Genomic DNA, 17109 nt, shown 5'->3' with positions numbered 1-17109 from the left:
ATACCCATATAGGAAAGAAAAGGAAACCCATGAATTGACTTTCTCATGGTTATCATGGCTGGCGGTATTGCTCGTGGGCGTGTACGCACGACGACGACGGAGTCGCGCAAGATGGCGGCCATACTCCAGCTAATAGGCTGCGCTGACAGAGACATGCGTCCTCGGTTTGTAGCATCCCTCTTTGATATTGGACATCCATGTTATGGTCAATTGGCACATGTCAAAACGAGATATCCGCTGACCAGTATCACGTGACCATATCGCGGGCTCAAGTGTAGAGCTTATCGAAGTCACGTGTTTTTGAAGTTGACCCTCGACCAAGTGCTGGTTTTCGATTGGATCGCGGGCTCATGTCAGGTAAACTTGTTGGCCGTTTTGTTTGGAAACCGGTTAACGCTAACCCAGGATTATAAAAGTTAACCGAAGTATAATTTTTCTTGCATACAAATGTTTTTCACTGCTTTGGTTTTGTGTATTTTGACGACCTTGAGATTATTCAAACTTAAAACAGAAGGCCAAACAAAAGAAACGGAAAACCTCACCGTAAAATTACAAAATCAAAATTTTCGCTTATCCTGGGTTAGTTTAATCGGCCTTTGAACCCGGCTTAGGAGCTCCACTTTTAGGCTTGGCTAAATCTCTATATTAACGCGTTTTTAAAGTGTTTGTTACCCTGCATTGGCGTTTTACCTGTCGAGTTCTTTCAGCTTGCTATTGATTTACAGGATGTTTGGCTCGAGCCAAAGTGCTTTATGCCTTAACCGGTTCCACTTTTGTCGTTTCAGCGAGTACGATTCCCGTTTCTGTGAGAAAGACCAACAAGCTACATTTCTACAGTGGAGACTGTTCAGATCCACAAGTCCAACGACAAATAAAGGAACAGTTTATTCAGTTGTTGAATGCATCGTTCTTCAAGGAGGCCTGTCAGGCAGATACCTTAAGGGACAGGTGTAAGGCGGATAATGTGAAAGTGACATGTTATATTGATACAAGACGAAGACGAAGTCTCTCAGGTGAGTTTAAAGGGATATTATTGCATTATCTGGTCATGGAAGGGCTAAAACCAATGTGAACAATCATAATTAGTTTTATGGTTATAGAAATTTTAAACAAAGCTTGACCATTATTTCTAGGTTTCCATCTATGAAAATGTGTCTTTTAGGTATTAACCTTTTAAAGTCGTCAACGGGATAGTGCATCTTACATCTTATTTATTTACTCGCGCACAATTGGTCCAGAACTATTCAAAACTAAGGGATATCCGACGTTATGGCTTCAAATATTTTCTCCCTCCCATGCATGCTATATTTACAGCTTAACGCACTCGGTGCGTGAATTATCGGGATTTACCTGCACGAGTTCACTAACGATAAACGAGAAATTTCAATACCGCACGAGGCTTTGCCTCGTGCGGTATTGAAAATTTCGAGTTCATTGTTAGTGAACGAGCACAGGTAAGTCCCGATAATTCACGAGCAATGAGTGCGTGAACATTTTTATTATTCAAATTGAATACACTGCACAAAGAAACACTGCATTGAAACCACTATATTTGAGTCAGCCGAAGCCATGGTGTAATAACAGTGGTCTGTTGAATTTACACCACGGCTATTACACCACGATAATGACGTCAAAGTGGTTGTCTCGTCACAACCCAGTATCACGTGGTACAAATCGTCCAATCAGAAAATCGGAATTCGTACGGTGTATGAAAGTTGAATAATAAATTGGAGTTAACACGTCAAATGACGCAGTTCAAACTACGGAATTTGATATTCCCCAGTTCGGCAGTTTTCAGAGTTGGCGTTGAACTCCCTTTAATGTACTTCTTTGTCCTAATCAATTAATTAGGGTACAAATTTGAGTAGCCTGCTATGTGGCACATCAAGGGCCTTACAGAAAAGTCCAAAGGACGATATTCTCCATGAAAGATTGCCAGCACTACCTTCAATGGGCCACTTTACCGCGCACAGAATAACTAATGCCATTAGTATTTTATTGAATTCCAGGCATCAAGGTGCAGGAATTCCTTCTAAGGATTCGACGTTCTGTTTTGAAAGAAGCTGTCGTAGAATTTGATATTGTTGGTAAGTCATGTTGTTCTCTTTCTACGTCAAGGAGAAGGTTTCTCATACGTCTCACACATCACGTTGCATCATTTTCCCATGTTTTCTTTTGAGATGAATATTTAAGGGAACTTTAAATTTTACCCGCAACGGCAATCAAAAGTAAAGGTTCTATTGAACGTTCAGAACTTCCATAGTCATGGATTTTGGATTTATTTTTCAAAAAAATGACCCAGAACTTATCAAAATCTCGAAAACCATGCTGAAAAGCCCTAAAATTGACAACATGAAAGTTAAACTTGCTAATAAAGGCATGAAACAAATTTGGAATAGCATGGCTGTAAATGTATGGTCGCCATCGAAACATCAAGGTTCAAAGGTATTGACATATGATACCAAGTTGTTTACTTGATAAATTCATTAAGTTTGCCAGTCCGTACTAACTATTTAAATTCTTATAAATGCGGCGAAGTCCTTCCACCCCGGTTTCCTCGAGTCGAAACTTGTACAAGAGAAGAAGTTTTCTCTTGACGGAAATTGATGCTACTAAAACCATTGTTATAAATAATATCTTTGCCTTTGTTTGTCTTTCAGTTGAACTCTCAGGCCTCAGAAATGACAGTAATCTCACTTCCTCGAATATGAAAGATATCAGTTCTGAAGCAACATCAGCTTTGGAAAATGCTGCACTTAAACTGGAGAAGTCGGTAGACGCAGGCAATCTCAGTGTTGTTGTCGAAGGGGAAACCCTCTTACCAAAACTAGGATCCTTTGTTACCTCTGAAGTCCAGAAAACATGCTCTGAGGGGCAAGCTATTAAAAACAACTTGTGTAGTAAGTATCATTGACTTTCTTTCTCAATTTCGTGCATGGCATTCTTGATAAACCGTAACATATCTTCCCTGTTATTGCTGGCGAGCCCTAGCGAGGCAGCAGCCTATTCTTTACAATAGCGAGAAAAAGCCAAAATTTGTCGGATGTAAGATCGGAGGCATGCGCAGTTGATTGCGTTTTTTATATCCGGGGCATTCCGGGGTGCTTAGGAATGCACGTGGAAATATCGATCGATTTCGAGCAATAGCTGTACACAGCCGTCCCGCTCTGCTAGAAATCAAGGACATGATAAACGAGGTGAAATATAGATGTCTTTAATTGCTTGTGAAAGTATTCATCAAGGTCATGAACGCTTTAGTGATGACTCTCGAGGAAGACAAGAGATTTTTATGTGTTTGGCTGCTCTATTATGTCAACAATCAGGGGCACCCAACGACCGTTTTCTCTCGAATGCTTTTAAACGCTGTTTTAGGCTATCTGTAGTACTTTTAAAGCTCTGCAGTTTAATTTTAGGTTGCGCCAAAAAAATTTTATCTGTTCGGTTATTCTAGGGGAACTTGAGTATTCTCATATTTATTAGGGCTGTTTTGTCCATTTCCCGAAAACCTTAGGTCTTATCGCCTTTCCGAAAATGATAGCTGATCTTTTTTCGGTACCCAAAACGACATTTTTAACAATCCGAAAACAACAGACATAAAATTTCTCATATCACGAAAGTTCGAGGTGACAATTCTCTTAAGAAAATCAGAGGGGATTAAAGACCTTCCGAACAGATAATTTACCGAAACGATCCGTTGGGTGCCCCTGAACAATTTTTGCCGATTCGCGAATGGAGGTGCCAAGATATCGATGAAGTCCTTCTTCATGGAGATCATTTTTTTCTCAGTGCATTCAGCAGCAGTGAAGTGTTAAGCAAAAATACTTCTATTCGGAGTAAACTGCCGACTGCAGCTTGCTGGTCTCGGGAGAAAAGAGAGGAAGGTGTGAAGCCAAACTGCTTTATATCGAAAGCGACTTCAGTACCACAGGCAAATCATTCACAGTATTCTTCGCCCGTTGACGCGTTAATTTGATCGTTAAGTCAAAATCTCCGCCCGTTGACGTAAATAATTCGACCATTGAGTTACATTTGCCCGTTGAGGCGAAAGAAAAGCTTGCAATCATATTGTTCTGTGGATTTTGATTTCCTTGCTTTAATGCGATTTGACATGACCATTGATGATACGTTGCGTGACGGCTCCAGTTTCGGTAAACTCACAAATTCATGCTATTAAAACGTCTCATTTTCACTTTTACTGATAATGTTTAAGCATAAAGGCTAATTTTTAAAAAGAATACTTGTGGAAATACATCTACTAAAGGTTTCCTGGGTCTCTTAAACCAAGTTCTGGCATTTGTTACGTTCTTTTCTAAACTCAAGAAAAAAAATTTGGGGTTCTGTTGTTGTTTCACAAAAGCCCTTAAAACAAAACTAGTTGGAAAAATCGTAATTCTCTCTTAAAAAGCTACACCAATTAACCCCTATTATACCGTTTATTTCAAGTCGTATTATCAGTATTTCCTTCAAGCTCTGACGCTAGCACCCGCTTTCACATGACTCCTATTTAAGTTAGTAGTAAACAGAGGATAATACATGGGCGCGCGTAGATATGGAATACGTGATCGAGTGTTCAACTGGATATTTCACGAGTGAGCGCAGCGAATGAGTGAGATATAAAGTTGAACACGAGAAGAGATATTCCATATCCACAAGCAATCATGTATTATTTTGTTTATTAATTAAAAACACTGCATGACAACGACCTTTTCGACGATTTTCCGAGGATTTTCGCCCATTTTCCGAAGATTTCCGAAGATTATCCAAAAATTGTGCCACACCAACGTTCCCGAAGATTTCCGAAGGTTGCCGAAGATTGTCGAAGACTTTTGAGGAAGCGTCGAAGAGGTTTCCATCATACACCAACAAATTTAAGTACAGTTTAAGGTTCAAACAAGATATCAGTTAAGTCATCAATATCTCCACTAGTGAGGATATGCAAAATACGCCACCCGAATCCCGGATGTGGTGTATTTTCCACTAATAAAATACATTGTAAAACGCCATTGAGCTCTGGAAATGAGCGTTATATATAATTCATGCAAATTATTATATTATTATTACATAATAAATATCTCACGAGGAAAATCGATTTGCATAATCTGATCACCAAGTGCTACTCGTACAAAAGCAATCTGCATTTTAATATATACGATAGATACACCAAATCTAAAAATAGCTTGAGATGGATTACCTTAGGAATAAGTCCTTTATGAGGGATTAATGTCTTACCCTTCATCCTCTCTTTTTTTTCAATGTTCTATTATTCTTAATTTAACAGTGACTTGCCCGACTGGTTACTACCTCAACATCAGTAAAAACGAATGCCAAGAATGCCCCAAGGGGTATTACCAAGACAGTGAAGCACAGGTCGAATGTAAGAGCTGTCCACTGGGGATGTCAACAGTGGACAAACGATCACAAAACTCTTCAGATTGCAAAGGTAACTAATAAAGAATTGTCAGGATAGTCTGTAATATTGCGATATTTTTAGATTGTTACACTTTTGTATTGCAGGCTTTGTACTTTGCACTAGTAATAAGTTAAGCAGGGTCTCTTGATACTAGCCTAGGGCTGAAAGTTCCACATTGCAAAAATAAAGAGGACTTGACTTGACTTGATGACTGAGAACGAAATAAGTTGAGTTACCTACCAACTGCTCTCAGGTCACTGATATCAACTATCAGGTTTTTGGTAACTGAAGAGTCATGGGAGGTAATAGGGAATTATAAACGATTCTGTTTTACGTAAAGTACTTTATTACAGCTTTTTGCAAGAAAGGATTTGTCTCACCTACTGGTTTGGAGGGATGTTATCCTTGCGAAAAGGGAAAGTATCAGAATCTAACTGGCCAGACAGAGTGTCTTGCTTGTGGAGGGAACACGACGACCTCAGGAGATGGTGCCACAAGCAGGAGCGATTGCGCAGGTATAAACCAGTAGAAATCTTTTATTTCAAATTCCACGAGACGCTAGGTGGAACTCTCTCACTTTTAAAATTACATTCAGATTGGCTTTCAAACCTTTCGGGAAAGAAGAAAATTTTGACAAGTAGACGTTTGTAAGCTTAAGGAATTGTGTTAGACGTCTAGCGTTATCTGGTCACGCTAAGACATGGCCTTCCTGATACACATCTACACAGGATTCATGCTTTTTCACTGTGTTTGTTACTAAATATAGGTGTATTTAAAGTAATGCATGGCTTGCTTGCGAAATAGACACACCAAATATTTAGACCCTATAAAGAATGCAGAAAGAAAATAAACCGTGAACAACCGAGCCATAACAAAGTCGACTGTTGACTCGCTAATACCCCCAAACAGTCGCCACCTGAATGTTTAGATGCAGATTTTCATTTTGATCATTGTTTTCACATCGTTCACACACATTGTTAAGAGCGTATGTCTTTAAGAAAGGGAATTTCCTGTGATATTGCTTTACATTCAGCGGGAAAAAATCTTTATCTACTTTTTCAGAACCTTGTCAGCCTGGAACCTTTTCAAAAACTGGTCTGAAGCCCTGTGTACCATGCAACAGACGATCATACCAACCCAAATTTGAGCAAAAGAGTTGCATTAATTGTTCTGGAACAAAGGCTACTCTTCAAAGTGGCTCAACTAGTTCTTCAAGCTGCATAGGTATGTTTGGGTTGTTATGCCGTGCCTAAAATCTGTGTCTCACGATTCTTGATGTTTTAAACAGTCAGCATTACACAGTTAGATGGAATATGCTAAGTTCGGTACACCTGTTTTCTTTACAGAAATAAATGAGTGCGATTCCAATCCATGCATAAACAATGGTAGCTGTACGGATCTTATAGCAGATTTCCGCTGTACTTGCATCCCTGGCTTCACTGGTGAACAATGCGAAGTAGACATTGATGAATGTGCCAGCTTTCCATGCCTTAATAAAGCCACATGCAAAGATCAAATAAATGATTTCGCTTGTGATTGCATCCCTGGCTTTACTGGTAAGACCTGTGATCAAGATGTCGGCAAGTGTGAGTCTAATCCGTGCTTAAACAATTCTACTTGTGAAGATCTTGCCAATACGTTTAAGTGCCACTGTGAACCAGGCTACGTTGGAGAAAAGTGTGATCTAGAAGAGGATGAATGCAAATCTAATCCGTGTCTTAATGGCGGCACTTGCATTGACAAATTCAATTCTTATCAGTGCAAGTGTGTCACAGGATTTAGAGGTCGAAACTGTGAAGAAAACATCAACGACTGTTTACCAGAAAACCCTTGCTTAAATGGAGCTACTTGTATTGACGGTGTTAACAGCTACAAATGTCAGTGTGAGGCAGGATTTATTGGTGATCACTGCCAAACTGATATTGATGAGTGCTTCTCTAGTCCATGCCAAAACAACGGAAGCTGCTCAGATCAGACCAATGGCTATTCATGTTTGTGTCCAAGAGGGTTTTACGGAAACGACTGTCAATTTGAAATCAACGAGTGCGCCACAGAACCATGCCAAAATAACGCCACCTGCATTGATGGAGTTGGCCAATATATTTGTCGATGCCTCAAAGGATTTGATGGAATTTCGTGCGAGCAAAACATTGATGAATGTAGCTCTGGGCCATGCTCCAACAATGCTTCATGCATAGATGGTTATGGAGATTTTACTTGTGACTGCTCTCCCGGTTTTTCTGGAAAAACTTGCAACATTGACATTGATGAATGTCAGTCGTATCCGTGCTTGAACAACGGTTCCTGTTTAGACGGGATTAACGAGTTTGAGTGTCATTGCGTTGAGGGATTTAGTGGTACCCACTGTGAAATTAACATTGACGAGTGCGAGGGACGCCCATGCCAGAATGGTGGAACTTGCTTTGATGGTATCAACGAATTCCAGTGCAACTGCAGTCCCGGTTTTACGGGACTAGAATGTGAAACGAACATCGATGAGTGTGCTGAAAGACCATGCATAAACATGGCAACCTGCTTTGACAGAATAAATGACTTCGAATGCAGCTGTCTTCCAGGTTATACCGGAAAAACCTGTAGCGTTAACATTGATGAATGCGTTAGCCAGCCATGCCATAGTAATGGGACATGTACTGATCTTGTTGACGGTTTTAGCTGTGAGTGTTCTGCCGGGTTTACTGGAAGCCAATGCGAAGTGAACATTGATGATTGTGCAGAACACAATTGCTCTGTGTTTGCAACTTGCATTGATGGCATAGATTTCTACCATTGCAATTGCATCCCAGGATATACAGGGCAATTATGCGAAAAAGAAATAAATGAATGCGACTCCTTCCCTTGCGCAGACGGTTCTACTTGTATTGATGAGGTAGGTTATACCGTTACGCAGAATATATAGTTTTTAATATCAACAACGCAAGAATAAACCCATGTTAGTAAAATAGGAGCGCTTGTAGAAAATTTGGACGACGCAAGTAGATGGGTAAGGAAAAACACATGCCAGAGCACACCATCCCTTCTTGCATTGCGTGTCTCTGTTAACCATTTATAGCGCCAATGTGTTAAACCAATTTATTCGATTAATTAATTCAATTTTCATCAATGAATCATGCAAAGGTTAACGACTACACCTGTGTCTGCGCTGGAGGGTTTTCTGGGAGGAATTGTGAAACGAACATCGATGACTGTGAGGCAAAACCGTGTCAAAACGGAGGACAGTGTGTCGATCTTGTGTCAAACTTCACCTGTTCCTGTCCAATGGGATTTTATGGAAGCCTCTGTCAACATATGATTGATTACTGTCTTGAGGCAAATTGCACTAAAAACACAAGCAATTGCGTGAACCGGCCTGATGGGTTCTATTGTAACTGTTCTGCTGGATTTGAAGGAAGCATTTGTGAGATTGATATTGACGAATGTGCGTCAAACCCGTGTGCAAATGGTGCCACATGCAGCGATAAACTAAATGGATTTTCCTGTCGCTGTACATCAGGGTTTACAGGCGAGCAGTGTGACGTAAACATTGATGATTGCGTAGAAAACAGATGTGCCAATAATGCAAGCTGTGTTGACCATGTCTCCTGGTATTCGTGTTCATGCTTAAATGGATTTGACGGAACATTTTGCGAAAATGATATCAACGAGTGTAGTTCATCCCCTTGTTTAAACAATGGCACTTGTGTTGACCTCGTTGCTGACTTTCAATGTCTTTGCCCTGGCAAACTTTTTGGAAAGTTTTGCGAGATTAGCAATAATCCTTGTGAAGCATTTCCTTGCTTAAATGGCGGCAACTGCAAACCCATTAACGCCACTGCGTTCAACTGCACATGCGTCGTGGGCTTCACTGGAGAGATATGCGAAGAAAACGTGAATGACTGCTTGTCCACCCCTTGTCCATTGAACTCCCACTGCGTCGACTTGGTTAACGATTACAAGTGTGTGTGCCATTCATCGCATACTGGGCCCGATTGTAGTATAGGTAGGTTTACTTAGCAATTACATTGTGAGGTCGAGATTTCCAGGACGCAGACCGAATGATTTAAATGTTTTGATGTAAATTCAATAGTCATTCAAAACTTTAAGTCCTCTTCACATGCAGACGCTTCGAAAACGCAAACAAGCGGCCGCCATTTTGTTAGCAACCGCAAACTGCTACTTAATCACTATTTACTTAACAATTGGATTATGACCTCGATATTCAGTCTATTTATTTCTCTGTCGAGGACCTCTCGGTCGATAGTTGCCCCACGGAAATTTGATGTTCTTAAAACAAATATTTGTCCAAGAAGCGAAGCTTCGAGTGTAAAACTATCAGGCCGATAGTTCCGAGACATAAACGCACTATTATTTTTATTGCTCACCACTAAATTTTCTTCCGCGCGCCAGTTCAAAAACCAAATTGAATCATTTTCAACTTTTCTGGATGAAAGCGGTTAACGCGAAATGTAAAATATAAAAATGAAAAGAGACAAAAACCCACTTAATTGAATTTCAATTGATTATTTTCTTTAAGCCCGCTTGTTTACAGAAACATTTTCACGGACGAGTACTATCCATGCGGGTATTTTCCTCGAACGGGCTCTATGGGCTGATAGTGTCTCTGCGCGGATGAACACTATCGCGTCACGCGATCAATTTAAGCCCCTTTTGCCTCTGATTCACTTATTATTTTAACTTGAACACATGAATTTTATACACTCAATTATCTCCTCTTACTCGATTTTTTATGACAGCTCTTGGCGACAACTTTGATATACTGTTCAATCGCAAGACGTCAACAGATGTTGTAATTGTTGCTGACGAAGGAAACAAATCGAATTTAGCCAACATAACCATAGCTTTCTGGCTGAATGCCGATGAGAATTACCACAATGGTACACCTTTCAGTTATTACGTGCCAGGCTCTCCAGAAGAAAGAATCGAGATCTTTTTTACAGACTCAAAACTTCAAGTCAAGGTCAAAACTGATTCACTTGATGTACCTTGCCGTATAGTCGATGGCAATTGGCATTTTATTGGAGTAATTTGGAGTGGAGATCTGGGTATATTTTCCCTATACCTGGATGGTCAAGAACTTGATAGAGTCGATGTACCTACTGGTACGTCTCTCGTAAGGGGAGGCTACATGGTGCTAGGACAGAAATACTCTTCTAAAACTGGCAGGTACGTTCTAGAGGACTCCTACGCCGGGTTAATGCATCAGTTTCACATATGGCTCACCCCTGGAAGCACCAGTCACATGTGGAATGCTGCTCATAGGTGTGCGTGGCCTATTGGTGGAGATGTGAAGGCTTGGATTGAATTCATATTTGGTTTAAAGGGAAATACCCAGAAGAGATTTCCCACGAGCTGCAAAGGTAAGCAGTGATGTTATCACAGGCCTAGTAAACTTAGGCTATTGAAGTTTCCTTGCTATTCTTGGTCTCAAGATTCCACAAAACACCCTGGCCAGTCTTATACCCAAAGATGGGGCGTGCCCCTTTTCGCATGATAAAACCATGAAAACGAAGATTTTACGTTTCGTATACGTGTCTTGGCTACCGAGGAAAACGTTGTTGTGGTTTTCATCAGGCAGTTACGCCGATTTCTGGGGAATTCTTGTCCATGTGTGATGTTTTAATTGAGGTAAGCGTTGACTTGACTGTTCCTTTTTTAGCGTGTCGAGAAACCCACGGGGTGGGTGAAGGGGGTTGTCTGCTTCTGGTAAATTTTTAGCACTTCCCTGGCATGCGAACATCAAACTCTCCTACATGATTGATAGATCATCTCAGTTATATTTAACTTATAAACACAATACAAGCAGTTGTGAAATTAAAGCGTGAAAAACACAAGCATCCAGGCTCTAACGGGATTCGAACCCATGCTTTAATTTCACTACTGCTCAAGTTGTGAATACATCTGTGATGGTCAATCATGTGTTCATATCAAACTCTTTTATCTGGAATAATACACTGGCATTTATGTAACACGTAGTTCGGAAATAGTCCTGCGCTAGGCCTGAAAGTGAATAATTTTCTACACATCTGACTTAAACAGAATAGCAGTTACTACAAAAAGGACTGGAGCTTCACCCGTTTGTATTCCCCATCTTTCTCAGCTATAATTTCATAATTCCCTTTGCGACCGCTCAACAACCAAAAACGATTGTTTTGCTCCATGTTTTGATCATGTACGACTTTACTGACGACCGCAAAACAGCTGGAAAAGCTGCCATTTGACATGAGCAATGGCGTTATACCTAATAAAAGAAGAATAAATTAAATAAGATTCCTTAGTAGAAAAGTTTAGTAGTTGCATTCCCATTTACACGCAAAATGTTTCTTTACAGCCCTGGAATTGTGTGAAAAGAACTGTTCCCATATAATTGAATGTAAAAACCGTACCGGTGACGAAATGGTTTGCAAATGTGAAGCGGGATATACAGGTACACATTGTGACACCAACATAAACGACTGTACACCAGGCTCCTGTGTCCGTGGGAAATGCATAGATGGCATTAACTCGTACAGGTGCGAATGTCCCAAAGGATTTTGGGGAAGCCGTTGTGAACAGGCTATCAACGATGAAAAGGGTAAATAAGTTGTCCATTGTCACTTGTGTAATTGTTAATCGTAAATCAGTTCGAAAGCTTTTATTGGTAAGTTTGGTTCTCTGTTTTTCAATTGTTTCAAACACATTGCATCTCGTCTGTTTCAAGTTTATCTGTTCTTATGTTTGTCATTCAACTTTACATGAGCTTGGCGTTTCTCGTTTTCCTCAACAGAGTGCGAGCCGTTGGATGAACCAGTGAATGGATATAAACGGTGTATGAGTTACTCGGGAAAGCAAGGATGTACACTGGGCTGTAAAAATGGAATGGCATTTTCCAGTAGCGCTGTTATCGAATACGAGTGTGGACCTGATACAAGTTGGAAATGGAACGGAGAAGTCATCAAGACTCTTCCTAAATGCCTTCGTAAGTATCTAAATCTTTATTTTATATGCTCTGTTGTAGTCTGGAAATCTGATGATGACCTAAAACTTTCCTGCTTTTACGTTAAGGCCAGACTAGACCAAGAAACGACATGTCTGGTCAACCCGTAGCTGGCTTAAAAGTGCCATCGTAGTGAGTTTGTTCGTAAATTAGCCTTATATCAATAACTTGATATCGCAAGATATGAGGACAGTACACAGGGTTTCTGATTGGCTAATTGCGAATTTGGGTATGGTATAAATTTAGATCTAAATGCCAAATAAAACCCAGAAGATTCAGCACTTGCCAGAGGGTGATCACTATCTCTGGGATTCAGCTTTGTTTTGCTTGCAGAACCTACTCAATGAGAATTTAGTAAGTAAGTAAGTAAAAGCTTTATTAATGTGTCAATGTATTTAGTTTTCATAACTAATTGGGGACACAGCAAAAAAAAAATTAAAATTATTGACAAATAAGGAATAGTAATAAAAATGTATATTTCTGATTCTGTACGATTACTAAGCGGATTGAGGTCAATTGTTTACTTAATCGTATCCGTAACAAAATTTTAGATCGTAATTGGTTCTCCGAGTGCCTATTGTGACGTGATCAGCGCACGATTATGTGGCCGTCCAATTCAGGTATCCAGTTTAAACTTTTTGCAATTGGATGCCTGTAATTGGCTGCCAACACCATTCGCATGTCAATTACATTCGTTTAATGGTTCCCTTCTCAAATGTTTCGTACAGTGTTTACAATTTATGGAGCACACTAATGATTTCTTCGAGCAAAAGAAGTTCTCACAAGACTTTTTTAATCACGAAATTTGTAACTGATACAATTAATGAGTAATTGGACCTCGTGTCGTACAATAGACCTCTTTAGCTTGGGCGCTTTGTTTTCCCATTTCAGACCACGTGATGATACTCTTGAGAATTCTTGCTTTCAAATTTGTAAATAGTCGCATGCATATGAATGAATAGTTTCAAGATGGATAAAAGAAAAATTCTCTAGAGAATATCACGTAGTCTACCATGGGAAAACAAACCGCCCAAGCTAAAGAGGTCTATTAATTTAGAAGTCGTGCTGTTAAATTCAAATCGGCCTCGCGCTGCACGATCGTCCGATTACGTCAAATAGGCCATTTCCGCGTTACCTTTTGCCTTTGTGTCAAACCCACTTTCATATCAATTTAAAGATTTGCACAAGGACTTGTTTTGAAATAAAGGAGCAAGGTAACTCGGAAATATATAGGCTATTAGTCGCCGTGTACCCCTAAATTATATTGCACTCCACTCAATCCAATTAGTTTTAGTAATCACCCAATGCAAAAGGGCACAGGTTTAGAATTCGTAATGATATATTGATGCATTTAGGGAAAATCTTGGTTGAAGATGAGCTTGGGTTTTCGCCACTGAATGAACATACATACGAATATATACGCAGGCTCGCAGGTTAAAAAGAAAAGGAACTGTTGGGCCAAAGAGTTCTCCTTTACCAATTATTACTACTGTTCTATTGTTTGCAGCATCATCCTCCCCACAGGAAATGCGCCAACGTATATCTTTACAGTTTCCATTGACGCAGACCTGCCGAACGAAGCAGCAGTTCATGGAGATAGAGACGTCCTTCCGTGAAGCATTCCTGCAAGCAATGAGACCATTACCGGAATACGAGTGCTTTGAGTCTGGATTGTGCAGCATCGGAGACGTAAAGGTATCTGGTTGTGGAAGTTTTACTGGACGAAGGAAAAAACGAGCAGTTGGCTCCGATTCCATTACAACAATAGAGTGTACAGTTATCTTCAGGGCGTCTAAGAGAAATGCATCGGCACCAAATGCAGCTGAAAAGGCAGGCTCGGTTGCCTTTCAACTACGGTACGTAGTTTCCATGGGGCAGTTCGCCATGAACGTCAATGAAAACGTGTTAGTAGCAAGGCAAGGATCGCTGCAGCATTTGTCTTCTGAGTTCACTTGTGGTTTGGGCTACTTTACCGACATTGGGAATAGCTCGTGTGGTAAGTGGGAACTAAAATATTTGTAAACTCGTCAAACCTTTGTTGATCCATCCTGTTAGGACCTAGGCAGTCTCCTGAGGGCTCTGGTTAAATCCCCGGTGTTACTCCCTCATATGAGCTATATGGGTATGTACGGCCCCAAAGGGTATGGTGTTTTAGCCATTTTGGTCAGAAATAGGGTATCGAATTTTGCCATTTTGGTCTCAGATAAGGCATTATTTTTTTCACCCTAGACTTGAATTGGGTACTTTCTTTTAGGAGATGCTACTTTTTCATTATAAGGCAGGTCTGAAACAGGGTGTAGACTTAAGGGTCAGGTCTTAAATAGGACATCAAATTTTTGGTCAGGTCATAAGTAGGGCAGGGAAAATAGTAGATTTTGGTCTTAAATAGGGTAAGGGTTTAGGGAAAAGGTCCGCACACCCCCACCCAATTTCTGAGAGTATCCCTCTTCGGGGTGTTGAACCTTCCAAAGCCGACAAAGTTCAAGCTGTAAAAGCTCAAAGAATCATTGACACCCTCAAGCTGCCCCATGCACGTCTTCGAAACCTTAACTCTGTATCAGCTCTTTATGGCAGTCCTGTAGTACATATTAGAAGTTTAATTAACAGTGCCTTCCTCCGAGTTCAGTCATGTCACCTTTATCCGTGTTGATTTGACCAGCTGGGCCGATCTTCTATGTGAAGGTTCTCTGTGTTTTGACGATGAATGTTATTCTTTGAACCGCCGTCTTAACTCATTTGAAATGGTACCTAAGGTTTTAGAATTTGAGAATTTAAATTAAAACAAAACATGCAATGGAATGAAATAAAGGAAGGGACGGAGGACGTAAGTGAAAAAAAAGAAGAAAGAAAAGAAGGGAGGGTGTAAGGAAGGGGGAAAAGAAGGTAGGAAGTAAATAGTGAATAGTTTGCTTTACCTTCATGTTGATTATCTTGTATGTTGATCATCTTGTATTTTTCTTGTAATAAACAGTTGGATGTCCCCCCGGGTTTTTCTTAGACACATCAACCAAACACTGTCGTGAGTGTGATATTGGTAGTTATCAGGACACAGAAGGTCAGGTCAGGTGCCAGTCCTGCCCATCCGGATACACAACTAAAAGCAAGAACTCTGACAGTGTAGATGACTGCTTTCGTGTAAAAGCGGTCGGTGACGAAGGTAAAAGGATTGCAGATACCAACAAAAAATGAGGAGATTCTGCTCCTGTACGAGGAGTGTTGCCCTCGAGTGCTCAATTATATCCTCGCTGTGCTTTTAGTACATTTTCAGGCAGTTTCTCACAGAAATCTAATATATTGTAAGCTAGAGGGAGGTCTGCAATAGGCCAAGGTCAATATATTAAAAGAGTTCAGTCACGGTATTTTGAGTTATTTCGGTCACATACAAAATTACCTTTAAATCCTGAAGGAAACTTGAAAATAACAGTTAAATAAGATAGAAAAACAGTAAAGAGATCATGATAAACCATAAAGGAACAAGGATGGCTAAGGATGGAGAAGATTAACACGGATTACAAACGACGAATTTGAAAAATTGAGGCTAAACTTTTCAATATGTGCAAACCGTGACGTAGCTCCTCTAAAATTCGAACTTGTTGCCGAGGTTTATGGGAAATAAAGAAATAGAAATCTCATCGAGGGCAAATTAAGAGATGACTTAATGATTTTTTGTTGTTTTGTTGCTCTAACCCTCGGAACCAAGTTCGAATTTTGAAATATCGAAATTAGCTTTCTTAGTGTTTCAATCTTTACAAAGATGTAAAGCAGAAGTCAATGCATAGCAAATAAATTTCATTAGTTTATATTAGTTCTGAAATCCAATAAAATGCAATATGGTGCTTGAATACTGCTAAAGGCTGAGGAATTATGCATGTAACAACCTACAGACCGTTCAGTGAGTTTGAAATACTTGCTTTTTATGCGGTGGAATCCCGATTGTTCGAAAAGTCCGAGAACCTGTCGTGAGCCAGAAGACGTTTCCTGGCATTTGTTTCATTTGAAATCCTTAAATTTAACTGGTAATCGAAAACATGAAGTGTTATCAGTAACTATCTATTTGCAAGGTCAAGGAAAAAGGAAAAACAAAAAGACCCCATAAGCTACAGAACTTTACTTTTCAATGGTGCTTTACTGATAGAGGTTGTCTGTCTGTCTGTCCTTCTGTCTGTCTGTCTGTTTGTCTGTCTGTCTGGCTGGCTGGCTGGCTGGCTTGTAGAAATGGATTTTATTTGGTCTGATCGCGATATGCACGGTTTTAATATCAAAAGCGCTGCAACAGCGTCGTTCCAATGCGTTTTGTTTCTGATTAGGTTTATAAACATTATTCTTTTTTTACCCTGTGTTATTTAGAGTCGTGAACATCCGGTGTTACAACATGTAAGTCTATTAACGTTTGTGATCATATTCTATTTGTATCCTACTTGTATCCTGTGTAGCAAATGGTCTGAACTCAGGAGTATCATTGGTTTGTAAAGTGTGATCATGATCGTCGGCGTGAGGGTCTACCCTCACTCTGACGATTACTGTATCCTGTTTGTTTGTTCTATAATTTTTGTTAGAAAACAGTCCTAAGAAAATACGCGCGCTGATTGGTTAAATATCGTGTTTCTATAACTCGATAGAAACACAGAACTAGCACCAGCTGTTGACGTAATGATGGCACGAGCAAATAGAATTTACATTTTGATAATCAAAGTTAACAAGTTGTTTT

At 40.0% G+C, this 17109-nt stretch overlaps 1 protein-coding gene across 3 annotated transcripts in view; it reads left to right on the top strand.

Moving 5' to 3' along the window:
- Positions 1 to 16243, top strand: part of LOC110049068 (uncharacterized) — a 46983-nt gene extending 30740 nt beyond the window's left edge. For all 3 annotated transcript variants that reach the window (XM_089287472.1, XM_089287473.1, XM_089287471.1), the window contains 13 exons: positions 786 to 1013; positions 2010 to 2087; positions 2661 to 2900; positions 5279 to 5440; positions 5764 to 5925; positions 6473 to 6634; positions 6757 to 8297; positions 8546 to 9407; positions 10162 to 10785; positions 11757 to 11999; positions 12192 to 12383; positions 13909 to 14397; positions 15373 to 16243. In XM_089287472.1, the coding sequence (XP_089143598.1) occupies positions 786 to 1013; positions 2010 to 2087; positions 2661 to 2900; positions 5279 to 5440; positions 5764 to 5925; positions 6473 to 6634; positions 6757 to 8297; positions 8546 to 9407; positions 10162 to 10785; positions 11757 to 11999; positions 12192 to 12383; positions 13909 to 14397; positions 15373 to 15590 (5201 nt within the window). In that variant the 3' untranslated portion in view covers positions 15591 to 16243. The remainder of the gene's footprint in view (positions 1 to 785; positions 1014 to 2009; positions 2088 to 2660; positions 2901 to 5278; positions 5441 to 5763; positions 5926 to 6472; positions 6635 to 6756; positions 8298 to 8545; positions 9408 to 10161; positions 10786 to 11756; positions 12000 to 12191; positions 12384 to 13908; positions 14398 to 15372) is intronic.
- Positions 16244 to 17109: the final 866 nt, after the last annotated feature.

Source organism: Orbicella faveolata, unplaced genomic scaffold (genome assembly GCF_042242905.1).
Source record: "Orbicella faveolata isolate gen_17 unplaced genomic scaffold, um_ofav_v1 contig_14, whole genome shotgun sequence".
Taxonomy (NCBI): Eukaryota; Metazoa; Cnidaria; class Anthozoa; order Scleractinia; family Merulinidae; genus Orbicella; species Orbicella faveolata.
Note: the sequence above shows the minus strand (reverse complement) of the source record. Positions and strands in the feature narration are given on the sequence as shown.